The sequence below is a fragment of the Dermacentor silvarum genome, chromosome 3 (assembly GCF_013339745.2).
Source record: "Dermacentor silvarum isolate Dsil-2018 chromosome 3, BIME_Dsil_1.4, whole genome shotgun sequence".
In the NCBI taxonomy this organism is placed as follows: domain Eukaryota; kingdom Metazoa; phylum Arthropoda; class Arachnida; order Ixodida; family Ixodidae; genus Dermacentor; species Dermacentor silvarum.
In genome coordinates, this window is record NC_051156.1 from 221,768,682 (window position 1) to 221,789,749 (window position 21,068).

A 21,068-nucleotide genomic window follows, 5' to 3' on the forward strand; every position below is an offset into this window, starting at 1 on the left:
GTCGGTGCATACTTGTTTAGCTATGAAGTGCAGCAATACATAGTCACATGAAAACATCCTGGGTGTGCAAAACTTAGGCAGAACAAACAAGCTGACATACCTAAAATATGAAAGAGCCCTCTCACATATGGTTTCATCTGCATCAAGTTTTATTGTTAATGTGTTTTTTATGTATGAGGAGTCGTTCTGCAGACAAGACATTTCCCATTCATGTGCTCTCAAGGCCAGAAGTGCAGTGTCTGAGAAAGCTAAATTGGTGGAACATGGGGCACATAGCCTCGAATTTGTAGCCTGCACTACAGCACTTGGTGCAGAGAATTCACTAAAGCTAGCATTTGGCTTCAGCCAGCAGTGTTTTAAACATTGTATGATTGCAAAAGGTTTATGGGTAGTGAGTGAGCATTCAGAAGAAACGTAACTAGTACATCCAGCTGTGCACCTTAAGCTGTTTTATTACCAAGATTCTATGTTGCATGCAATTTTGATTTACCCATGTGTTTTAGTTGTGCTGTACAATGAGGTATTTGCAAGTTGAAACTGTTAGAGATGTCTCTAATGTGGCGCCCAGTGTTTTCGCTGTTTATTTTTGCATGATGGCACTGACAAACTCCTGCAGAAGTCTTAGAGTGAGTTTCCATACTGGACGGCTGGATTTTTAGCTTGCTTCTTTGTGCTTGTTTTATCGCTGCAGTGATGACAACAATCCACTCTTTGCTGACCTGGCACGTGTCAACCTGCTGCCTACGGTGAAAATGCTCTGCGACTGGCTCCTGGGACGCACCGATCTCATTGGACCTTGCACACAGGTAAGTAAAGCTCTCTGGGTGGTTTCACACGGCTTCCTTGTTGTTTATTCATGTGGCTTCTAGCCGTTATAATAGAGAGCTCTACCCTGTCTATATATGTATTGCCATTTACATAATAAAGAAATACTGCACACACCGGTGTAGCAGCACCTTTGGCGCCATCTTGTGAAACTGAGTTCAGCTAGACCACACAGAGCTATAATTTCAATGTTCATATTTTACATAGCTGCTGGTGAAAGGTATTGACAGCAGCAATCAGTATTGTATGATGACTCATTCATTTTTCCTTCAGTGAGAACACTTATGTAACACTTTTGTATTCCCCTTTATTGCATTTCTGGAACACTTGCCAACTGAGTTGCGAGCTAAGAGTCATTGGCGGCGCCACTTTGTCAGCCTCGTCTTCACTTGTTCGCACAGGCGATAAACATACGATAAACACAGACATTTCTGATGCATTGTCACTACCAGAGTCACTGCTGCTGTCGTTAACTTCTCTAGTGTTTCAGTATTATGTAAGCCGTAATGGTAGTACATGGACATACTAGAACTCTTTGATGTTAATTTGACTTGCATGGCACTACTTATGCTCAGAGAGCACAACACCCTGACAATGTGACATTACTGGCAAACTTACCCCTTGTATGTGTATTTCTTGGAGAGAAGTGAAAAGTGAAGCCAGAGTAGAAAAATATCCTTATTGAGAAAAGCCAAGAGGTCAGTCTACGAAGAGAGCAGATTTTTGTAGCATACTTGGGTAAAAACAAGGATGCAGCAAAAGCAGCAATAACATTTTCACCCTTTTTCTGATGTGCCTTTTTTTTTGTCAATAGGCCAGGACACCTTTGTGGCAGCACTTGGCCTCCCTCTTCAACTTGATACTGCCATTCATCCCACCATCCTATCCTGTTGGTGAGCATAGCCGAGCCCTCTTGCTGAAGAATTCTGTGCTTGCATGTTTCCTGCTACACTTGTGAAATCCTACATTTTTGCACTGACAGAGATGACACTACCGGACACGCCAACCATGTGCCCATTGCCAGAAGACATCTGCCTGCAAGGAACTGCAGCACTGTCTGCAGCTCAGAACAAGATCAACTGGGAGTTGAGGGTAGAACACGGTGAGGAGTGCCAGGTACGATGTGTTCACTGTCGCTAAACCCCCACGGTAGTAGTTTAGTGCCTATGGGGGCGTTGTGTTGCCGATCATGAGGTCACGAGTTCACTCTAAGCCACATTCTAGGTTTCGCAATGTAAAACCACAGAATTTAAATTTGAATGCGTGAGCATCAGCAGTGTCAAAGTAAAAAAAAGTGTAGGAAGCCAGTCACGTGGTAGAGGTGTGTGTGTGTGTGTGTGTGTGTGTGTGTGTGTGTGTGTGTGTGTGTGTGTGTGTGTGAGAGAGAGAGAGAGAGAGATTATATCTCAAGTGTACGAAGTGTTTTTTCGACTATCTCCGATTCTGCAGAAGAAAAAAAAATCAACAAAAACTATGCATGAAGTTAGCATAGAGCTATGTACGAAGAATTAAGAATGCGCATTTCGTATATTTAGTCTTTTTCATTCCAAGTTTCATTTTGATGCCCGTTTTCTTGTCCTGCGTGCACTAGAAGGCCTCAAATTGTCTAATTTATGAGACGAAGGTGGCCAGCAACCCAGACAAGCGAACTCCAACTGAATCTAAAGTCACCAAAGAAGACCTTGTCTTCAAAAGGGAAAGAAAGGAACACATGAAACGAGCCAGGCTAAAATGCCGACCGACGTGCTATGCAATGAAGGCGAAACAGAGATGCTTTGTGCAACCTTGTGATTGTGCAACTTCAAAACTTTTTTTCTTGCTTAAAACAAAATTTACTCTTTTAATCTTTCTAAATAAATTGGCAGCAAAGCATACTATACAATGCTGATTAGGCCATATTTTTACTTGAAGTGCTACATTGTGAAAATGGAGCTACAAATTGAGTCAAAATGTCTTTTTTTTTTTTTTTCATTTTGTCATGATTTTAAGAGAAAATTTAAGTTTTATTACTTCTCAGAGTATTTTTATCGTCTAGTATACACACATACCAAGTCCATGTTGTGAATATATTCCTCATGGAACAATGAGCTTTCTCGCTAGAAAAATATTAAAAATGCAGCAATTGTCGACCTCTTTTCATGACTAAAAATTATTTAAATTAAAACAAAACATAAACTACAATATTCATGAAAGAGTGCCGTCTGCAGAATATAGAAAAACAAATGTTGCAGTAATGGGTCAAATAAATCATTTTGTAGAAATATTTCTGCCCGACATAGTTTCACTAGTGTGCGCAACCTTCGAAGTGCCTTCACGGCATCAGACTTTTCTCTCTTTTTTTTTGGAAAGAAATTTATTGAATAATTATTTCCCGCATTACGGTAGAATTGTATGATTTTTTTCAGCAGAATCGAAGGTTGAAAGAACACTTACTGAACTTAGAATGACCCATATGTACAGGGTGTCCCAACTATCATGCACCAAGATTTAAAAATATGCAAATGCCACGTAGCTGGACAGAACCAAGGTAATATTGTTTGCCATCGCTTGGAGATACTCAGATTAGTTTTTGCAATCCGCTGAATTACGTAATTAGTCCTAATTAACTTCTTGTATATTATAATTGATGAAAAGTGTCAATGAGAAAATTGTAGAGCAACATGAAAAACTCCCAATATAGCCTTCTGTTGCTCAATACATGCTACATAAAAGTATTTTAGAGCACAGCTCTTAGGCGCCCAAACGAACGAGCATAGCGATAGTCGAGGGGCTTTGCAGCAATGTTGCTACGAGATGGCGCCAGAGTAGTGCACTTTGTTTTTGCACTAAATCAGTGAGCCAGTAATCACTGTGGCTTTAGTGGCCTGCACAGACAGTCAGATGTCCCCCTTGGCTGGTCAATAAACTTTTCTGTTGGGACTTTGGGTGCAATGCTGGAAAGTTCCATTCAGTCACGCCATTACTGGAACCTCTTAAGTGTAACATATACAGGGCGTTTCATTTTAGCTGCATCAAATTTCTTTAAATTGCCTGTGGCAGATAGCACAATTATAATCCTTGATCTCAACTACTCGATGAGGCGGCGGCCATTACTTCCTGCGAGAAATCAAAATGCCTAATTAAATAATTAACACAATTATGCTAATTAACTTTTTAATTAATTATTTTATGGCACATCTTTCAATCTATCAATTATAGCCGCTGAGTTCGCAAGGTGTATCCACTTGGAACGAATTCTCAGGACTGAACCAGTTTCGAGATAATAATTTTCAATGTGTCCGACGAAATGCATGGGCGTTCCAGTCAACTTCTTGAGGAAAACGCTGTTTTATGCACTGAAGCACAACGTTAACTGGAACGCCCATACATTTCGTTGGACACATTGAAAATTATTATCAATCAAATATTACCGGTCAAAAGAAGCCGGTTTTGCTTGTTTAAAGATGTGGTTTATGCTATGCTATTTTCCGATTCACGGGGGAGCAGCATTCTTACAATGAGAAAGGGAAGTGTGAATGAGCTATTAAATCAGCTGCACCAACAATGTTGGTGGAAAGTTTTTCAACCTTATGTTTGTTAAACTACCAGGCTGCCTTGTACGGTGCGTCATTTTCCTATTTGCAGCTACGTCTCGTGTACCTGGTGCGCTTTGGGCAGTGGCTATCCGAGAGACCAGGATCCGGGTTGCAATATAGCCATGGCCAGTTTCAGCCCAAGGTGCCTACGATGACCAATGGGACCTCATCACCTATGTCATTAAGCAATGCAAGTGGCCTTCCTTCTTCACTGACACACCTCTCCCGCACTGCAGGGAAAAGACTGCACAGGGCCTTTCTGTCCTTCAAGCACCTTATGCTTCGAGCACTGTGTGCACTAGATAGTCTGGTATAAGTTTTTTTACCTTACTCTGAAAAAGGCACCAAGAGAATAGCTTACTCATCTTGTAAAAAAAAAATGATAAAAAAATACAAGCGGGCCTTTGTATGAAGCAAAGTAACCGATAAAGTAACATGAATACGAAATACAAGTGATGATGCCACTATCAATTACATACAACAGATCTCCACTATCAATTACATACAACAGATCTCTAAGTGCAGGCTAGATGCTCTGTGTTGATGCACCTGCATTTATCTCTAGACAACAGCTGCAAAATAGAGAACTACCAAAACTACTGGGTTAGAAGTTTGTCTACCAAGTGCAAGCCAAGTACAGTGATAGCTTTTGTGAGCAATTTGTTTAAATTCCTTCTTGCATATTTCTTGCTTACGAGGGTAACACTATTTTGAGAACAAGTAGCAACATTTTCATTGAAGTGTCTGCCATAAAAGTGAAGAACAGTTAAAGCCCTAACATCCTAGCATATGGCACAGTGTTTGTGGTAGTTCAATAGTCGTAGTGCCAAGCCCACAATTGTATGCCATGAACCTGTTTGATCACCAATACAAAGTGCTGCAGTTAATAGGCTAGTAATAAAGGTGGCCATATCCCCTGACCCAAGCAGTGGATAGCATTCTTAGCCGGCCTACATGAGGTGACGCTGCATTACTCATGGCGATGGAGAAGCCAGTGATGGAAATATATCAAACAGCTAAGAATAAAATCATAACTGCAAAAATTTCGTGATAATTCAAAGGGCAGCGCGCTACTGTTCGATGCCAGATGAGGATGTCTGAGAGCAAGGTGTCATAGGATAAAACTTGCCGATGATGAGAATACTTGCATAGCGTGTGGAGATAGTGCAGAAACCATAGGGCATATTTTGTTAGTGTCGCAGTATATAATATATCCAGAGGTCAGTGAGGACATAGTAACCCTGCCTGAGGCAATAGTAAAAGACATAAGTATTGGTGGCGCAAAAGCAGTGAACATAAAGAATAGATATTAAAGGTAATGGATTTCTGTCAGTGCAAATGGATTTTAATACGAACTGTGGGTCCTAAAGACGGAGAATAGGCGTCAAAAAAAAAAAGAATGTCGAGCTTGGTGACATCCGCCACCACGTCGTTTCAAAGTGGGCGCTCGTAATAGCTACATCTATCCAACCATCCATCCATATTACGTGGCACTCCAATGCTGCTTTTGCCCTATAGCCATATCGCATAGGTTCAGCGCGCTATGCTTAGTGCTGAGCCTTACTCACCTTCACATTTATTGTAAATTCAAGACAAAACAAGCCCTCTGGCAAAGGTTTCCTTTTTATTTTAATCAGCAAAGGGAAGCTCCCAACACACCTTACAAAAGGTCCACCTGAAGTACCTACGTCTGTAGCAAGAAACCGTGACAGAATTCTTGAGAAGCTTTGTACACATCGTCGATGGAATGCCTGCCTGCCTCGACAAAAGGGGACAGCGCTGTCTCGCTGTCACTCACGTCGTGCGCTTGACTGCGCCGTGACTAGACAAATTTCATTTACCGTAGCTGTACAAGCCACCGTTCTTGACGACCTCGCTTGCCAGAGGCCCTCAAAGTTCACGGTTCAACCTCGCTCACTGTCGCTGCCCGTTGGCTCGAACGGTAGGTGTCCAAGGCGACTGCGAGTCGGGACTGCTCGTTGGCCACGTCCACGACGACCTCGAGTGCGCTGATGAAGCACTTTTGCGAGCGTCGCAGCGACTGAGGCACGAGCACGCCGAACCAGCGCAGCGGATCGCTGGGGCTCGTCGGGCGCTTCGGAGGAGACTCCACTGCCTCCGTTGAGGGCTCCTCTGCCTGGCGACGCTGACGGACTTCGCCTTCTTTGACTGTACTTCCCGTGCTGTCTGGCTGTAGTAGTTCAAAGCTAGGGTAGGATTGGTTCGGGTCCTCGAAGTTGCTGCGTACCGTCCGCAGCGCTTCCACTTCGCCCATGTTGAGCTGCAGGGCGGACACGGATTTGTTGCCGGTCGAATACCGCACGCGTGCCAGCTCGAGCAGTCCGTTCTCGATTAACTCGTTCAGGCTCTCGCGCAGCTGCAGTATCTTCTCCGCGGAATCGATCGCGTTCTCCAGCAACTTTTCTCGCTCTCTGTCCGTAGAATCGTCGAGCTTGCCTGTATCCGCCGCGGTGGTTTCTGGAGTTTCAGTCGGAGCAGCTGAAGTTTGTGTTCTGTCCGCCATTTTGGTCGCTCACGTGACTGGGTTGTTCACGTGACCTCATGCGTCAAAGCAGTTTTTGCGCTCATCGACAGGTGGCGGGACGCTCGCGCCGTTTGCGCGTGCTTGTCTTTGTCAGCGGCTCCATAGATGGCGGCACGGTCAGCGGCCTCGGGTCTCGACTGTGATTTTTTTTTTTTTTTTTTTCCTTCCTCTTATGGCTATTCATTCGTTTTGCGTCGCACTTACATCATCTTTATGCCTGTTTGAACCAGGCCAACATCCAAGGCATCCAGAATACTGTGCCTCCCTCACCCCGCTTCCACTTTCATTCCTTTCCTTCTTCTTTTCTTCTTCTTTTTTTTTTTTTTTGTATGAATTTATTTGTTCACAAACTTGGGCAAATTCTGGCAGATAAACTGTGTGTTTACGTTGACGTGGTCATTATTTCCTTCGAAATGTTCTGAAAGTTTTGTTTTTGCCTGCAGCACAGCCCAGCAGCTCTAGATGCATATATGTTACAAGAAACACTATATATTAATGGCTTGAGATGTTAGCATAGCGAGTATAAAACCTGACACCTTACTGTTCGAGTGAATATTGCCACTTTTCATTATTTTTTTTTTCCTAATCGTTACCAGATAGATACTGAATGTGTGCATTTCTTTCACTAAGCAGGTACAGTTTTCAGGCACCTTTGGAGCACAATCTCCATTGCAGGCATGCACTGCAGAGCAATTTCAGTAGAGCTACACTTGAGAAAAAAAAATGTTACTACAGCAGGCAGAGGCCATCCAGGTTTTGCTTAATTTACCCTAATGTCTAATGGCAAAGTGTGAGCCCCTTGGTGTTGGATCTGTGTGCACCCATGCAGCACTCAAGCGTGAATTTATTTTGCTTACCTGAGGGCTACTGTGGCACACTTCGTGCATACAGTTTCTACCAGCACCATGGTGGGGGTGGTCCTTGCCATCACACTCTTATCCCTGTAATGTCCAAACGCATTTCCACATTAAGAATTGGAGAGTCAATCATTCACCTTTATTTCTGACTATGAAGAGTATACTTGTACAAAAAAAGAAATGCTATTTCAGTGGAACTTAAGTACTGTATTAATCAGTAATTGGTTTATTGAACTCCCCACAGCTGGAAACTTCGCTCCAGCATGTAAAGAATGCTACTATGGACTTTGCATTAAGTTTCTCCTACTTGAGATGAAGCTTTAGCTCAGGACCAACTCTGATTTCTCTGTTCAAATACATGTGAAATGCAGAAACACTTTTATGAGCCAACCATGGACTGGTTTAAATTAAATTTATTGCATCTGAGAGAGAAAGTTCCATTGTAGTGACTGTAGGTACGAACATTTTAATATGGGACTTCAATTTAAAATAAGGAGAAGCATGAAATTCGCAAATCTGTAACTCTGCCCCAAATACAGATATCATAGTTCTGTAAACCGCATCAGTTAGAGTATATAAAGCGGACAAAAGCGAACCACAGCTTTTGTGAATTTGTTACAAAGTTTACAAGGGTTTAGCAAAAGTCCTACTCACAAATGAGTAGTATGCTTGCGAGGGGTGTATACTAATATATCAATTTTGTTCATTGTAGATGTATTATTAGGTGCAGTTTGTAGAATTGTCATATCGTTTTCATTGCTGACTCGGAGAGATGTAAACGTGACAGTTTCGTCTTCTGAAATTTTATGCAATTATTTAAAAAATTGATAGCCTAAATAAAAAATCCACTTTCCAACGGTGACTAGATAATTTTTTAAATGCAACAAGCCTAATCAAATTTGGTGTAGTGGCTGCCGAGAAAAAAACTATTTCCCAATCCCATGTATTCAGATAGGAGCCCCCCAAGATAAAGCTCCCTCTTAAATCAGAATTTTGAGGTATCAAACTCAGCATAGCATTACGCTGGGCATTACAGGTTATGTTTGTGCAGTAAGAAACCATGAGTAGAGTTTAAAGTATGTTCTCAATTTGCTAAATATTTTCTGATATTGAAATGCACGCTTTACAAAGGCCCTCTTCACTTTTTCTTTCATTTTCTCTTGTATTCAAATGTACGACAAAGAGGTCACCGGGAAAATGTGTCATTTGGCCGAACATAGCTACTGTTCAGTGTGCTTAGACAATGATTAACATTATATTTGCAGCAGAGCCCTTATGGTGAAAACAGTATATCCCTTTCAGTCAAGAATTATATGATGGACTGTAGATAAGTGCGTCAAAGTTGCTTCGTTTTATTCCAAAGTGCTGCAGACTCGAATAAAAGAAAGTCAAGGTAGCACGATGATGCTTTGTGAATTTTCTGGCAAGCCCTCGTAATTAGAGAGTAGGTAAATCTCACCTTATTGTACAGTCAGACATGTTGAACTTTTTCATTAGAAGATTTGAATCACTGGCTTAAAGAGGCACTAAAAGGCAAATATTAAGTTAACGTGGACTGTTAAAATACCATTATAGAAACCTCATAGCGCTTATTTCTTGCCAAGAAAAGACTTAGTTACAGTGAAAATCGCAACTGAAGGGGCCGCTGTCCTGTAGCGCAATTCAAAATTGCCCTCCACGAGCGAGACGGTGTGATGCTGCATACATCATCACTGCCCTTTACTGCCATCGGTGAGTAAAATGCCAGTAAAAAGCCGGTGCTATGGTTTCTTGCCTAAATTGCGAAAGCACAGCCTGAAACTGAGCCAAGACATCGCCTTGATGCTGCATTTTCTGCTGCTTGCAGTTAACATGAACTTCATGAGCCAGCAAAATCAGCGCAGCAAGTACGTGATACTACAGCTACCCAAATGTGAGAGAGCACGGGCAATGCGGGGTAGAGCGAAAACGAAACTTTATGACCACTCACGTCGTCAAGGTTAACATCTATGAATTGCTTCTTCTAAGAATCGAATAGAAGTGAACAAGTAGCATTTTTTTCTGTCTTACAATGCAATGCAATAATCTTTTATATCAGTGGTTGAGTACTTGTAACACAATTATAGTGAGGTGTTACATCATCGGGCTAGTCTAGAATGCCCCGGTAGTGTCTCAAATCGCGTCCTACATTGAACAATATTTCTTGCTTTCTGAAGCTCCGTTATCGATAATATTGCCGCCTTAGTCGTTTTTAGCAATAATATATCACTTAATCACATATATCACTATATCACTTAATATTCGCCTTTAGTGTCCCATTAAAGTGCACAAGGAAACAGAAGGGAAAAACTATTCTTTCATCATTGGCAATAGAGCATGGCATGTTGAACATCCCATGAAACATGGTGGTGCCTTTGATGACATGGTCATGTATAACGATGCTCAGAACTGAAATGAAGTCGCATGGGTAAGCAGAGGGTTCAGTTGACCCACAAGTCAATATCCGTGGTTTCTTTTCTGAGACTGCTTGACAGAATTGGCAAGGACACATCGTGTATGCCGTGACTGAAGGGGACATAGCTATTGTGCGAGCTATGCATTGTTGCTAATGCTAGATTGTTGATGAGTCACGTGCAATATGGTGCACTACTCTGTGTGCAGGATGTCTTCCTCGTGAGTGGTGAGGGAGGAGGGGGTGATGAGGAGCGCAAGCGGGTGATGCGCAGCATGGCCCACTTATGGCTGGAGCAAGAGGTGCGGGACCTGGAGGGACAGCTAGGCCAGGCAGGCAGGCAGGCCGCACCACCGCCCTTCCTGGTGCCACACACACAGGTGCTCTGCACACGCCTGGTCCACCTGCGACGCCTGGTGGCCTCCAGGCGCTTTGTGCTTGTTGTGCCGTCACATGGTCAGTATGTATTTATACCTCAAGGGTCCCCAGGGGACATTACATGGGAGTGGTGGTCATATGAAGTGAGGAATTGATGCCATTGTCACAAAGATGCGTCAGACACTCGATGGCAGATCTAAAATGCACTGTAATGCTGATCAGTGCAATTAGGAGAAAAAAAAATAGGCTGCAGGTGTGACCGTTTTGGACTCGCAGGTAGCCTCAAGCCATTGCCTACTCATGGCAAGTGTGGTGGGGGGTAGCTTGGCTCGATTTATTACATAAGCACGTTTGGTTGAGATACGAGGTCTGTTGGAAAAGTATCCGACCTTAATTTTTTGCAAACACCTAAAGATATGAAACAAGCGCGCTTGCATCAGCCCACCTTGAACCTTCGTGCGCATGCGCGAATTTTTTCCCGCCTGCCGTTAGTCAGTCAGCGTCAGTCGCCGGGACGCACCGTTTGAGTGAGGTAGTGCGCAGTGCTCTCGTCGGTTTTTTTTATTGCAAGGAAAATGACAGAGTGACTGGAGCAACGCTACTGCATCAAATTTTGCCAGAAACTGGGCGACAGCCTAGTGGAAACCATTCGAAAGATTCAGGCGGCTTTCGGTGATGATGCTATGAGCAGCACACAGATTAAGGAGTGGTACCACTGGTTTAAAGACGGCCGCACATCGGTGGAGATTGAGCCACGCTCCGGTCGGCCATCAACATGCCGAAATGACCAGGTCATTGCCAAAGTGAACGCTGTGGTGATACGGGACCGTCGTGTGACTCTCCGAGAAATTGCGAAAGAGGTGGGCATCAGCACTTTTTCTGCACATTCCATTATGACCGAAGATTTGGCTATGAAGAGAGTTGTGGCGAAATTCGTGCCGAAGCTGCTCACGGTGGAGCACAAGCAACTTCGTGTTGAAGTTTCACAGGACATGCTGGATTCCACAAACAGTGACCACGAACGACTTCATGAACACCATAATCACTGGTGACGAGTCTTGGCTGTATGGGTACGACCTGTAAACCAAATCCCAGTCGTCACAGTGGAAGCATTCCACGTCACCAAGACCAAAGAAGGGGGCCGCCAAGTGCGCAGCAACGTCAAAGTGATGCTGACTGCTTTCTTTGACTCCCGTGGTGTGGTACACCATGAGTACGCACCACAGGGTCAAACAATCACCAAAGAGTACTACAAGGATGTCCTCCGTCGCCTACGTGATGCTGTGCGGCACAAGAGACCAGAGTTGTGGTCAACAGGAAATTGGTGCATCCATCACCACAATACTCCTGCCCATTCCTCGCACTTGATTCAGACTTTTTTGGCGAAAGACTAGACTCATGTAGTTCAACAGGCTCCTTACTCTCCTGATAGGGCCCCCTGCGACTTCTGGCTGTTTCCCAAAATCAAGGGGCCATTGAAAGGAGCGCGATTTCAGACGGAGAGGGCATTATGGCTGCAACGACAGCTGAGCTAAATAAACTCCATTCTGAAAGAGGCCTTCTCAGAATACTTTCAACAATGGCAGCACCGCTGGGCGAAGTGTGTGGAGTACGAAGGAGACTGCTTTGAGGGTGATTAGGTTTCCAACGCTCCAGTTATGCCAGTTTTTTTTCTTCGGCCAAAGGTCGTATACTTTTCTAACAGACCTCGTATTCTGCCCTTGTTTCATATTTTAACTTACTCGTTGTAACAGGTTGCATTATATATAAAGGCAGTGCAAAATATTTTGTTGCATTTTGAATGAAATGGTGAATCAATCAGAAATGCTTTGGTTAATGCAGTAGCAAGGACCACATATCGCTTGTAATCACAGGTCAGCATTGAAGCCATAGTGCACGGGCATTTTATGGCTAGCAGAATCTGATTTCTCAAGCCCTTCTTCTCTGGTGTTGAGAGAAACAAGCTTCTTGCCTACCTACAGTGATCTCAAGTCTGGACCTGCTGAAACGGGAAAGCGTTGGAGCCCGTGAGTCAATCCGCTGGCTGGAAGGGGAGTTGCGCAGAGGAAGCAGGTATGCAGCTTTTGTAGCAGCATCTTTACTCTGCCAGCCTTGCTGGAAAATAACTTGGCCAAATTTGGAGCAGTCACTGCAGATGGGAAGCACTACTGGAGCAGTCCACTTAAACAGAGAATAGAAAATAGCAATTGTTGTACGTGTGTGTGTGTGTGTGTGTGTGTGTGTGTGTGCATGTGTGATAACTATTCTAAGAAACATCAGGTTTACCAACTATCAGATGAATCAGGTAGGCCCATTTAAATGCTGTTAGGCAAGTTTTTGCACACCAATATCTTTCTGTTGTTTTTCTATGGCTTTTTCTTTTTATGTTATTTCTTTATTTTTTATTTTTTTTTTTTATTTTTATTTTTTTTTAATCCTGATGGTGGAAGCATACATAGTCCTATACACCAACCAGTGATAAGGTCTGCTGTTTTGGTACTATACCACTCATTACTGCTTCTAAAAAAGTAGATATAGTTCCTAAATGTGGCTTAATATATTCCTCATGCACTAATTACTTAATATGAAATTGTTTTGCAGTGCAGGAATTGAAGAACTATGGCTCCTTAGTGCAAAGTTGTTTTTGTCTGTGCTTAATTCTTGCCATGTTTGTGTGCAGGTACGTGCGTTCTCAAAAGAGCCATGAACGCCTCTCGCTGTCTCCCATGAAGTACCCAAAGCGCAAGGAGAAGGAAGCCTGGTGTGTACCCCAAGTTAGCTTCTATATTCCTGAGCATTATGACCACAGAGGAAGCATATGGTGTGCTCTACAGCTGCAAACAAATTGCCTGTGAGCCGTAGTGGCAATAACAGTATTGCGTCTGAAAAAGTAACACGCCTGAGCTGGTACGAGGAAAATGGAAAAATGTACTGAGGAAGACATTTGTCATAGTTGGTTGGAGTGGACGCTCTTTTCTGAGTGCTCCTTCTCACCACCCGGACATATGAATAAGTTAAGCATAGAAAGTGTTCGTTGAGAAACTGTTGAATTGTGGGGCCTTTGCTTTTTCGAGCATCTTCAGTACGCCTGAAATGTCATTTTGTCAAGGTCGTTTTTATTTTGAAGGACTCGAGACATCGAAACGAGCCAAGCCTGAAGGATAGGGAGACTACGGCGAGTGGTTCATTCCAGAAATCCTAGTTACGGAGTCGTTCTCTGTGTCAAGTTATCTAGTATGCTGCCTACCTACTACAAGAGGGGAGCAGCTGCCATGAAGCCGATGTCTACCACTCTTTGCCGAAATCTTCATTACTGATCACTTAGACAGTGCCGTCGTAATTTCTAATTATTTTGAAGGAACAGGACAAGAAAGGAAGACGGTTACAGCACTCTTTCAGCCTTAATCACCTGTACAGTGATTTGGCAATATAGTGGCACCAGATGGTGAACTTCCTGATATCTTGTCAACTTTCATGTGTTTGCCACCAACATATTCCTTTCTAATTGAAATTGAGCATGTCATTGATATGTGTAACTGCAGGAGGGGGAATTGTCCATGTAAAGTTTTGATGAATGCCTACAACCCAACAGCCACTCACTTTTGTAACTTGCTGTTCAACTTTGCTCCCCTCCCCCTTCAGATCCACTAGTACATATAAGCAGGCTCTATGTTGTCGCTTTCTTCTAATTGAGAATTGAATAAGTAAATTCCTTCGTCTATCAAAATGCAATCTGACTTGCCACACTGGCTCACCAGCTTGCCCTGCGAAGACAGAGAGAGCCCCTACATGTGTGCTCTACCTTCCGTAAGAAATTTAACTTACATCTTTTGTGTGTTTATATGAGCTCTCCAGAGATTGCATATCAGGTATGCAATGTTCTTGTCACAGCTGTCCCCGAGGCGCGAAGTCGATCGAAGGGGTAGACAAGCTGGTTGGTCGTTCCGTACTCGAGCGAGCACAGTGAAAAGAATCAGAGTCAGGAGTAAACCAAAAAAACAGATATTTATCGATGGATAAATATGCACAATTGATAAAATAAAATAATAAAAAAGACGCAAGACAGGCTAACACACCTGAACTTAATATAACACAATGATGACAGAGAAATATGATGAGCAATTCACAATATATACACATATGAAACAGGGCGCGGATCAAATATACAAGAATAACACCTAACAGCGTTTCACTAAAAATTAAGTTCAAAAGAAAACAAACTATGTCGTACGCGTGGCCGGGCAGCAGCAGCAAGTCCATAAACCGTGAAGTCGGTGCACAGAGCTTTCCCGAAGAATGCTGGCGGTCCGATCTTGTCGAGGTGGATGCGAATTGCTGGGCTGGGTTTCCCAGGAGTCTAGATCTGACGACTTTCCTCAAGCAGGTTGAGCTAACTTGAGGCGAACTACCGTGAGCTTCGTTGCAGACGTTGGTTTGTCGTCTCGTACGTCAACAAGTTCCTCAGAGTTCCGACGTGGCCAGGCGGCCCAGGCGATACTGGACGGCACTAGCCCCCCAACGACTTCTCAGCAGCGCATAGGTTCAGCTTCTAGACTCATCAGCAGGGCCCAAAACCTGCGCTTAAATAGCCTCTCTTTTCCCTAGTTCCCTATGTAGGGAAACTGCCGGTATGCAGAGTTCTCCTAATTAATTCACGGCTCCTCCCAAAAGTCTTGGCTGCACCCCTTTCACCATGGACGAAGAACAGCAGATTCTCCTCTCTCCCAAGGTCAAGGGCTAAGGTCGAGCCCGGCACTACCATGCGGCCGTACACACACACTTCTGGGTCCGTAATCGGCGTGTCACGTCTCGAATCGAGATGCCACCCCATGAGGCCACGATGCTTTTGACACCCGTAATTCGGCGTGTCGCTAATTGAAATTAAACGCCGCATAGTGAAGACCCCACGTTTTTTATGCCTGTAATTCGGCGTGTCGCTAATCAGCATCAAAACGACTCGAAAACTCTCGAAAATATGTTGCTCCGTGACAGTCGCTAATTGAAATTATACGCCACATAGTGAGTGCACCACGTTTTTGGCGGCCGTTAATTGGCGTCAAAAAACCACTCGAACTCTCGAAAATATGCCGCTCCGTGACAGTTTTTTACTGCACAAGTTGCTTCAGGAGAAACAGGGAGTGCGCTGAAAGCACGAAACGAATATACTCGGGAGTGGCAGTGAAGGGGTTAAAAAAATCATAGGCGATTCAAAGCAACCGAGAGTACTCCACTTCATGGATAAGTAGTCCTTGGTGCAAACTAGACGCACGCGAAAAAGATGGAAAGAACTGGTGCACAGACAGATGCACCTATCCTGTGCATTTTCCTTGTTCATTTGTACAACTTTGGGGGCATTAAATGCCATCGGTCAGCAACACAGTGCACTACCATTTGCTGACGAGAGTTATCGCATAAGTGCAGTGGCGACACCCGTAAGTATGTGTGGTTGCTGCAGGGAGCTGTTCCAGATCCTCGAGTGCTGTCACCACCTGGAGCGGCAGTGCCCCAGGGGTGGGCACCCAGCCGACCGGCCCATGGTCACACTGCTCGTCTGCTCTGGACCACCTGGGGCTGCAGGCGGCCTGCCTCCCAATGCAACTGCACTCGCACATTCTGCAGGCAAGCATCGCACCTTCTTATGCCCCGTTTAAAGTATATATTGCTCACCAATGTAAAAGCTAGAGTGACTAGTAGCCACGCAGTTGCTGCCCTCGCCCTTGGCTCTCTCCATTTGAAGCACATGGTATATTGTCAGAGGGACTGGTCACTCTGATCTGAATATAATAAGTATGTACCAAGATTTGAAAACCCTTTTAGTGGTGCTAACTTTTTTGGTGTGTTGGCATGCACCATTCTGGTGTTGCGCACCCATCACTCTGTACCTAGGTAAGCTAAGTTGCATTGTGTCAAAGGTCTCAAACTTGCATCAGTCCTCGTACACTGTGTGGCATGTTGAGAGAAACGGGAGGAATTTTCTATGGGCTGTAGGCACCCAAGGTGGCGTCTATGTGTTTGAGACCCCTGCCACTTCGCAATGCAGGCATCAACATGGAGGATGTGGAAGCATTCACCACCAAGTGGCTGGCAGTGAGTGTGCCCAGAACACAACCTGGGTGAGAGACCGTGAGGAATGACCCCTGAGCACCTCGTACATGGATTGACAGTGGATCCCGTTGGAGGCGAGAAATGGGCCCCTTGACCACCCCTGCAGGCACACCGCTTTCATTTGCAGCAAGTACGGGAATCCTAAGCAACGAGTTTTGCATCACGAGATCGCCGCGGTAGCTTCTGGTGAGGCATCGGCAGAGATGCTGACGAAAAGTTTGGCTGGTCACCCTAGGAATTCAATGCCATTCTCAGCTAAGTGGCTGGCGCAGGAGATAAAAGCTGTTCCTCAGGTGATAGGAGGCTGAATACACCATTTGTCAAAGCAGTCGGCAGTGCAGTTTGGGCTGGTCATTGATTTGGCACGATAGTACCGACTTGGACAGTAAGCTTGGCAGTGAGCTTTCTTTTTGCAGTGTCTCCAGTTTTGCGCACTTTATGTGCACATAGCATGGCAGTTAGGTCTGGGCTGGCTCATGGTTTAGTATATGACATGCTCAAGCAAACTTGCTTCATTTGCTGAAATAAGCACTGGCATTACTAATTGTTTTTCAGTAAAATACTGGCATAGTTTCCTTTCCATTTATTTTTTTCTTGCTTTGCTTTGCTAAGATTTAGCAAGCTGTCAAATGATACAGGTTTAGCAGCGTGAACTAAAATTTTTTGTGTTACTTGCAAAACAAACATAAAATATATTGTAGCTGCTGACATTCATATGTCATAAGCAAGATTTCAAGTTCATTACTATTTGGGTGACTTGTTTCTTTTTGTTGCAGGGTTGTTACCCATTGCATTTTAATCCCAGCAGACCGATAGATGCAAGCTGCATTGAACAGCATATCACTGTCATGTGTTTTACCAGCTGTCAAGTAACCCTGCACATGGCTTCAAAGATTTTATTTTCAAAAGATTGCACAAAAAACAGCATACAATTGAAATAAGTAAACATTGTTCATGTGTCTTGTATAACATCATTGAAGCTAATTGTAGCTTCATCATCGGCATTATGTCTGCTTGGTAATTTATTTTCCAGAGTAGGCAGACTGGCCAACACAATTTCAATGGGCCACTGTGCCCTGCTTGATTTTTAATGTTACACTATCAGTTGCCTTCTACAGACCATGTACTTTGTTTGGTTCTGTGTAGACCAGCGATCTGCTGAATGCTCTGCATATGCTGTCCAACATCTGCGACGCCTCCAGATAACGCGGCAACCAGTCACTTTTTTTTTTTTTCTGTTTATTTTTCTTGTCTAGTACAGTTTATACTGGTCAAGTTATTGCAGCATCTTGTTTGTTTGTGTTTACAGATGCCAGAGTATGCAGAATTGTACTTGATACCTGTCAAAACAGTGTACTTGTTGAAATCAGTGCCATTCAAAGCGGGGTATTGTTCATTTGAAATAAAGATATTTTGAGTTGGCAGCATTGTCTCGTGCCTTATTTACATTTTTGTGGGATTACTTAGAGCCAACAACAAGTTGAAGGTATTGGTGAATGATACGGCAAACTAAACAAAGGTCATCAATGATTGTGGGCTGTCAGGCATGTAGAAGGGCGATGTAGCTAATATTAAATGGAACACCAAGAAGAAAGTGCACTCAAAAAGTAAGTTGTACGTGGAAAACTCAAGTTTCTATTTAGCTTGAGCAGATTATAACATTTTGGTTTTACTATGTTTCCGATACATTTTGGAAAGAATTGAAATCTTTGGCTTTCCAATGCAGAGAAATGTTGCAGGGAATGGTCAACGGAAGATTCATGATGTATGGATAGCAAGAGTGCAAGCTTGTGCTCATTCAGAATTTGTTTGTCTCTAGGTGGTGTATTTAGCATGAGCAAGCAGTTATATGTGCACTTGGGGAAATGTTAGATGCTGAAAGGTTGGCACTTAAGCACATTTAAGAGCAATACACCAAATGAAGCTTTGAAAGGACGCTAAAGAAAAACACTTAATCAATTTAGACAATTAATATTCTTTTGAAAAATCTTATTTCGTTAATTTTGCAATGTTAGGTTGATTATTAGAAGAAAAAATGAGAGTTCCATTTCTTTAATTTTGCGCCGAAACCTCAGTGCCTTGCAAGTCAGTATGACATCACAGATTTCAGTTTTTTTGTTTGTTTGTTAGTTTTTTTCCTTCCATATTTGGTCCGCGTGGGCTCAGTAAAAGTTCCCGAAACTTGCCATATTGTATCTTTTACCTCTTTTAGGTCAAGATGTCCATTTTTTACCGATAAAGTAACTAAGCCCTAGCAGAAGCCGCCAAAATGCATGTCACTGCAATCTGGTGCGGAAACTTACAGGCGGCGGCGCCACCTGCCTTTTTGCGTCTTCACAAGCCTCATCTCGCGGTAAGAGCGGCGTTCTTTGTTGTCGTAGATGGGCAATTTACTAATGCAGGCCTAGGGCCTGTTAGCTAAAAGTGCACGAAAGCACCTTTCGTTTGGCTCAAACCCACAATGGTAATATGTCCGCGTGGTTCCAAATACTTAATCTGGCCAATAATGATTTTCAAGTGTGTGGCTTCTGTAGAGGGGCGGGGCTTTCAACTCCAGAAATATGTTCAGAAAAATAAGTTTTTAAACTTCGAGAAATTAGTTTTTTTTTTTTTTTTCATTAGGCCATTTTAAGCTCATTTCTTTTCCTTCCCCTCCCTCGGATAACTATCTGGAAGGTCTCGTTACAACTATGCAACCGAGGTGGCTAAAGATCTCACGCCGCGACTTTGGCGCTTTTTGTTCCTGGATCGACATCTAGCAAAGGGTGTAGTTCGCGTAGGAACGTCGTCTGCTCTTGTGCTCCGCATGCCTGCTGCTCGCCATTGTAGGCCGACGGTCGTTGCAGTGCGAGTTTCGATAAATCTAATCGGAGGTCTCCCGTAGGCGATCAATCATCTGACATCAGAGCGCGACTTGTTTGCAGACGCGCGCAAATGTGAAAACAAAGTCATGTCCGCGCGGCTTGGCAACTCGGTACTCGTAGCTACACGAAAGAACTGCTGCTGCCCGTGAGCGCAAGTATTGTTATTCAGGCATGGTCCGAGTGGAAAACTTTGGCGGATGCGGTCCGCGAGCGTCTCGCGGCACAGCAGGCGTGTGCACCGCATTATAAACTGGTGCGTGTTATGTTCGCGCCAAAATGCTTTTTTATACGTATGCGGTATTCTTGCTGTTGATTTCGCCTGTTGATTTCGTTTGTCTAGTAAATCATTAAGTCAGATGACAAAGGCAGAGAGGTCAGCCATATCGGAGGCATGTTACTCTGCAAGTGCAAACGGCCCTTTGTTAAGTTGCAATTCATTCTGCTTAAACAACGCAATTTTGCAATTATATTCATGAAAATCTGACTGCGAAGGGTGTAATGCTGATTCCACCCTCGATAAGGGTGTTTCTCCATGCCAAAACACAAATTTTGGGAAGTGTAAGGCTGTGAGGTGTACACATAAAATACCCTTATAGGAGTAATGAGATTTGCAATGCATGCACTTTTAAAAAGCAACAGTAAACTTTCGCGTAATTCCTAGCAAAACGGTCGGAATCTTTTTGATAAAACTGTTATTTTCCAAACCTTCCCTTGCGCTTTCAGAAGGAACGTACGTGTAACAACATTTTGATATAGCACATTTTGAAGGCTGATATCTCGGATCTGAAGATTCCTACCAAAAGATATACTATCGAGCGTTATACCAGCTGCAACAGCTACCATCAGGTAATTTAGAATTAGTTGAATGTTATTAATTATTGATAGCATATATTCCGAGTTGTATTGTAGACGAATTGGGTCTGTAGAGCGAGTGCGGGGTGATTGTCCTTGTTATTTAACTGTTACTCCGGCAGTTGCTATTATTAATTTCCAGATTTAATTAAAGAATTTTTTTAAATTATTATAAGCCCATATATTTTATACATAATATATGAAATGATGAAGGCTATTTACGTACGGCCGGGAAAATACTTATGAAATTTCATAAGAAACACACACCTTACGAAAATTTATGTTTTATATATCATATGAAATAGTCAATACGCTATTACCATATATCTGGAACCTATTCTTTAAGTGATGAAAATATGTTGCTTATAAACAGTTGAAACTTGTTTTTCTACCTGTAATACATATAACATTAAAGCCTAGCTTGACTGTCCTTCAGTACATAATATACGTATCACAGTATTATTTTTTTTTTTTTTCGTAAACTTTCTTAGTCGCATCGCGCGCTTATACCAATAAATTCGACCGCATAAGTATTTCAAGAGTAAAGTATTTGAAACTACGCTTGCTTTTACCTACAGAAAAGAATGTTTACGACGAACGCACTGCAGGTGAATGGCGTCGAGGGTTGGACAAAAA

At 43.3% G+C, this 21,068-nt stretch overlaps 2 protein-coding genes across 3 annotated transcripts in view; one reads left to right on the plus strand and one right to left on the minus strand.

Moving 5' to 3' along the window:
- Nucleotides 1-18,140, plus strand: part of LOC119446734 (nonsense-mediated mRNA decay factor SMG5) — a 45,738-nt gene extending 27,598 nt beyond the window's left edge. For both annotated transcript variants that reach the window (XM_037711257.2, XM_049664359.1), the window contains 9 exons: nucleotides 692-806; nucleotides 1,640-1,718; nucleotides 1,808-1,941; nucleotides 4,450-4,590; nucleotides 10,443-10,689; nucleotides 12,594-12,684; nucleotides 13,292-13,372; nucleotides 16,067-16,230; nucleotides 16,652-18,140. In XM_037711257.2, the coding sequence (XP_037567185.1) occupies nucleotides 692-806; nucleotides 1,640-1,718; nucleotides 1,808-1,941; nucleotides 4,450-4,590; nucleotides 10,443-10,689; nucleotides 12,594-12,684; nucleotides 13,292-13,372; nucleotides 16,067-16,230; nucleotides 16,652-16,728 (1,129 nt within the window). In that variant the 3' untranslated portion in view covers nucleotides 16,729-18,140. The remainder of the gene's footprint in view (nucleotides 1-691; nucleotides 807-1,639; nucleotides 1,719-1,807; nucleotides 1,942-4,449; nucleotides 4,591-10,442; nucleotides 10,690-12,593; nucleotides 12,685-13,291; nucleotides 13,373-16,066; nucleotides 16,231-16,651) is intronic.
- On the minus strand, nucleotides 6,003-6,956 carry LOC119446737 (coiled-coil domain-containing protein 115-like). Its single transcript, XM_037711263.2, has one exon. The coding sequence runs from the start codon at nucleotides 6,922-6,924 to the stop codon at nucleotides 6,298-6,300; it is 627 nt and encodes a 208-aa protein (XP_037567191.1). The 5' UTR covers nucleotides 6,925-6,956; the 3' UTR covers nucleotides 6,003-6,297.
- Nucleotides 18,141-21,068: the final 2,928 nt, after the last annotated feature.

Bases quoted from the DNA above. Each gene is read 5' to 3' on its own strand.
- LOC119446737 (XM_037711263.2), bottom strand. From the start codon at position 6,924: ATGGCGGACAGAACACAAACTTCAGCTGCTCCGACTGAAACTCCAGAA.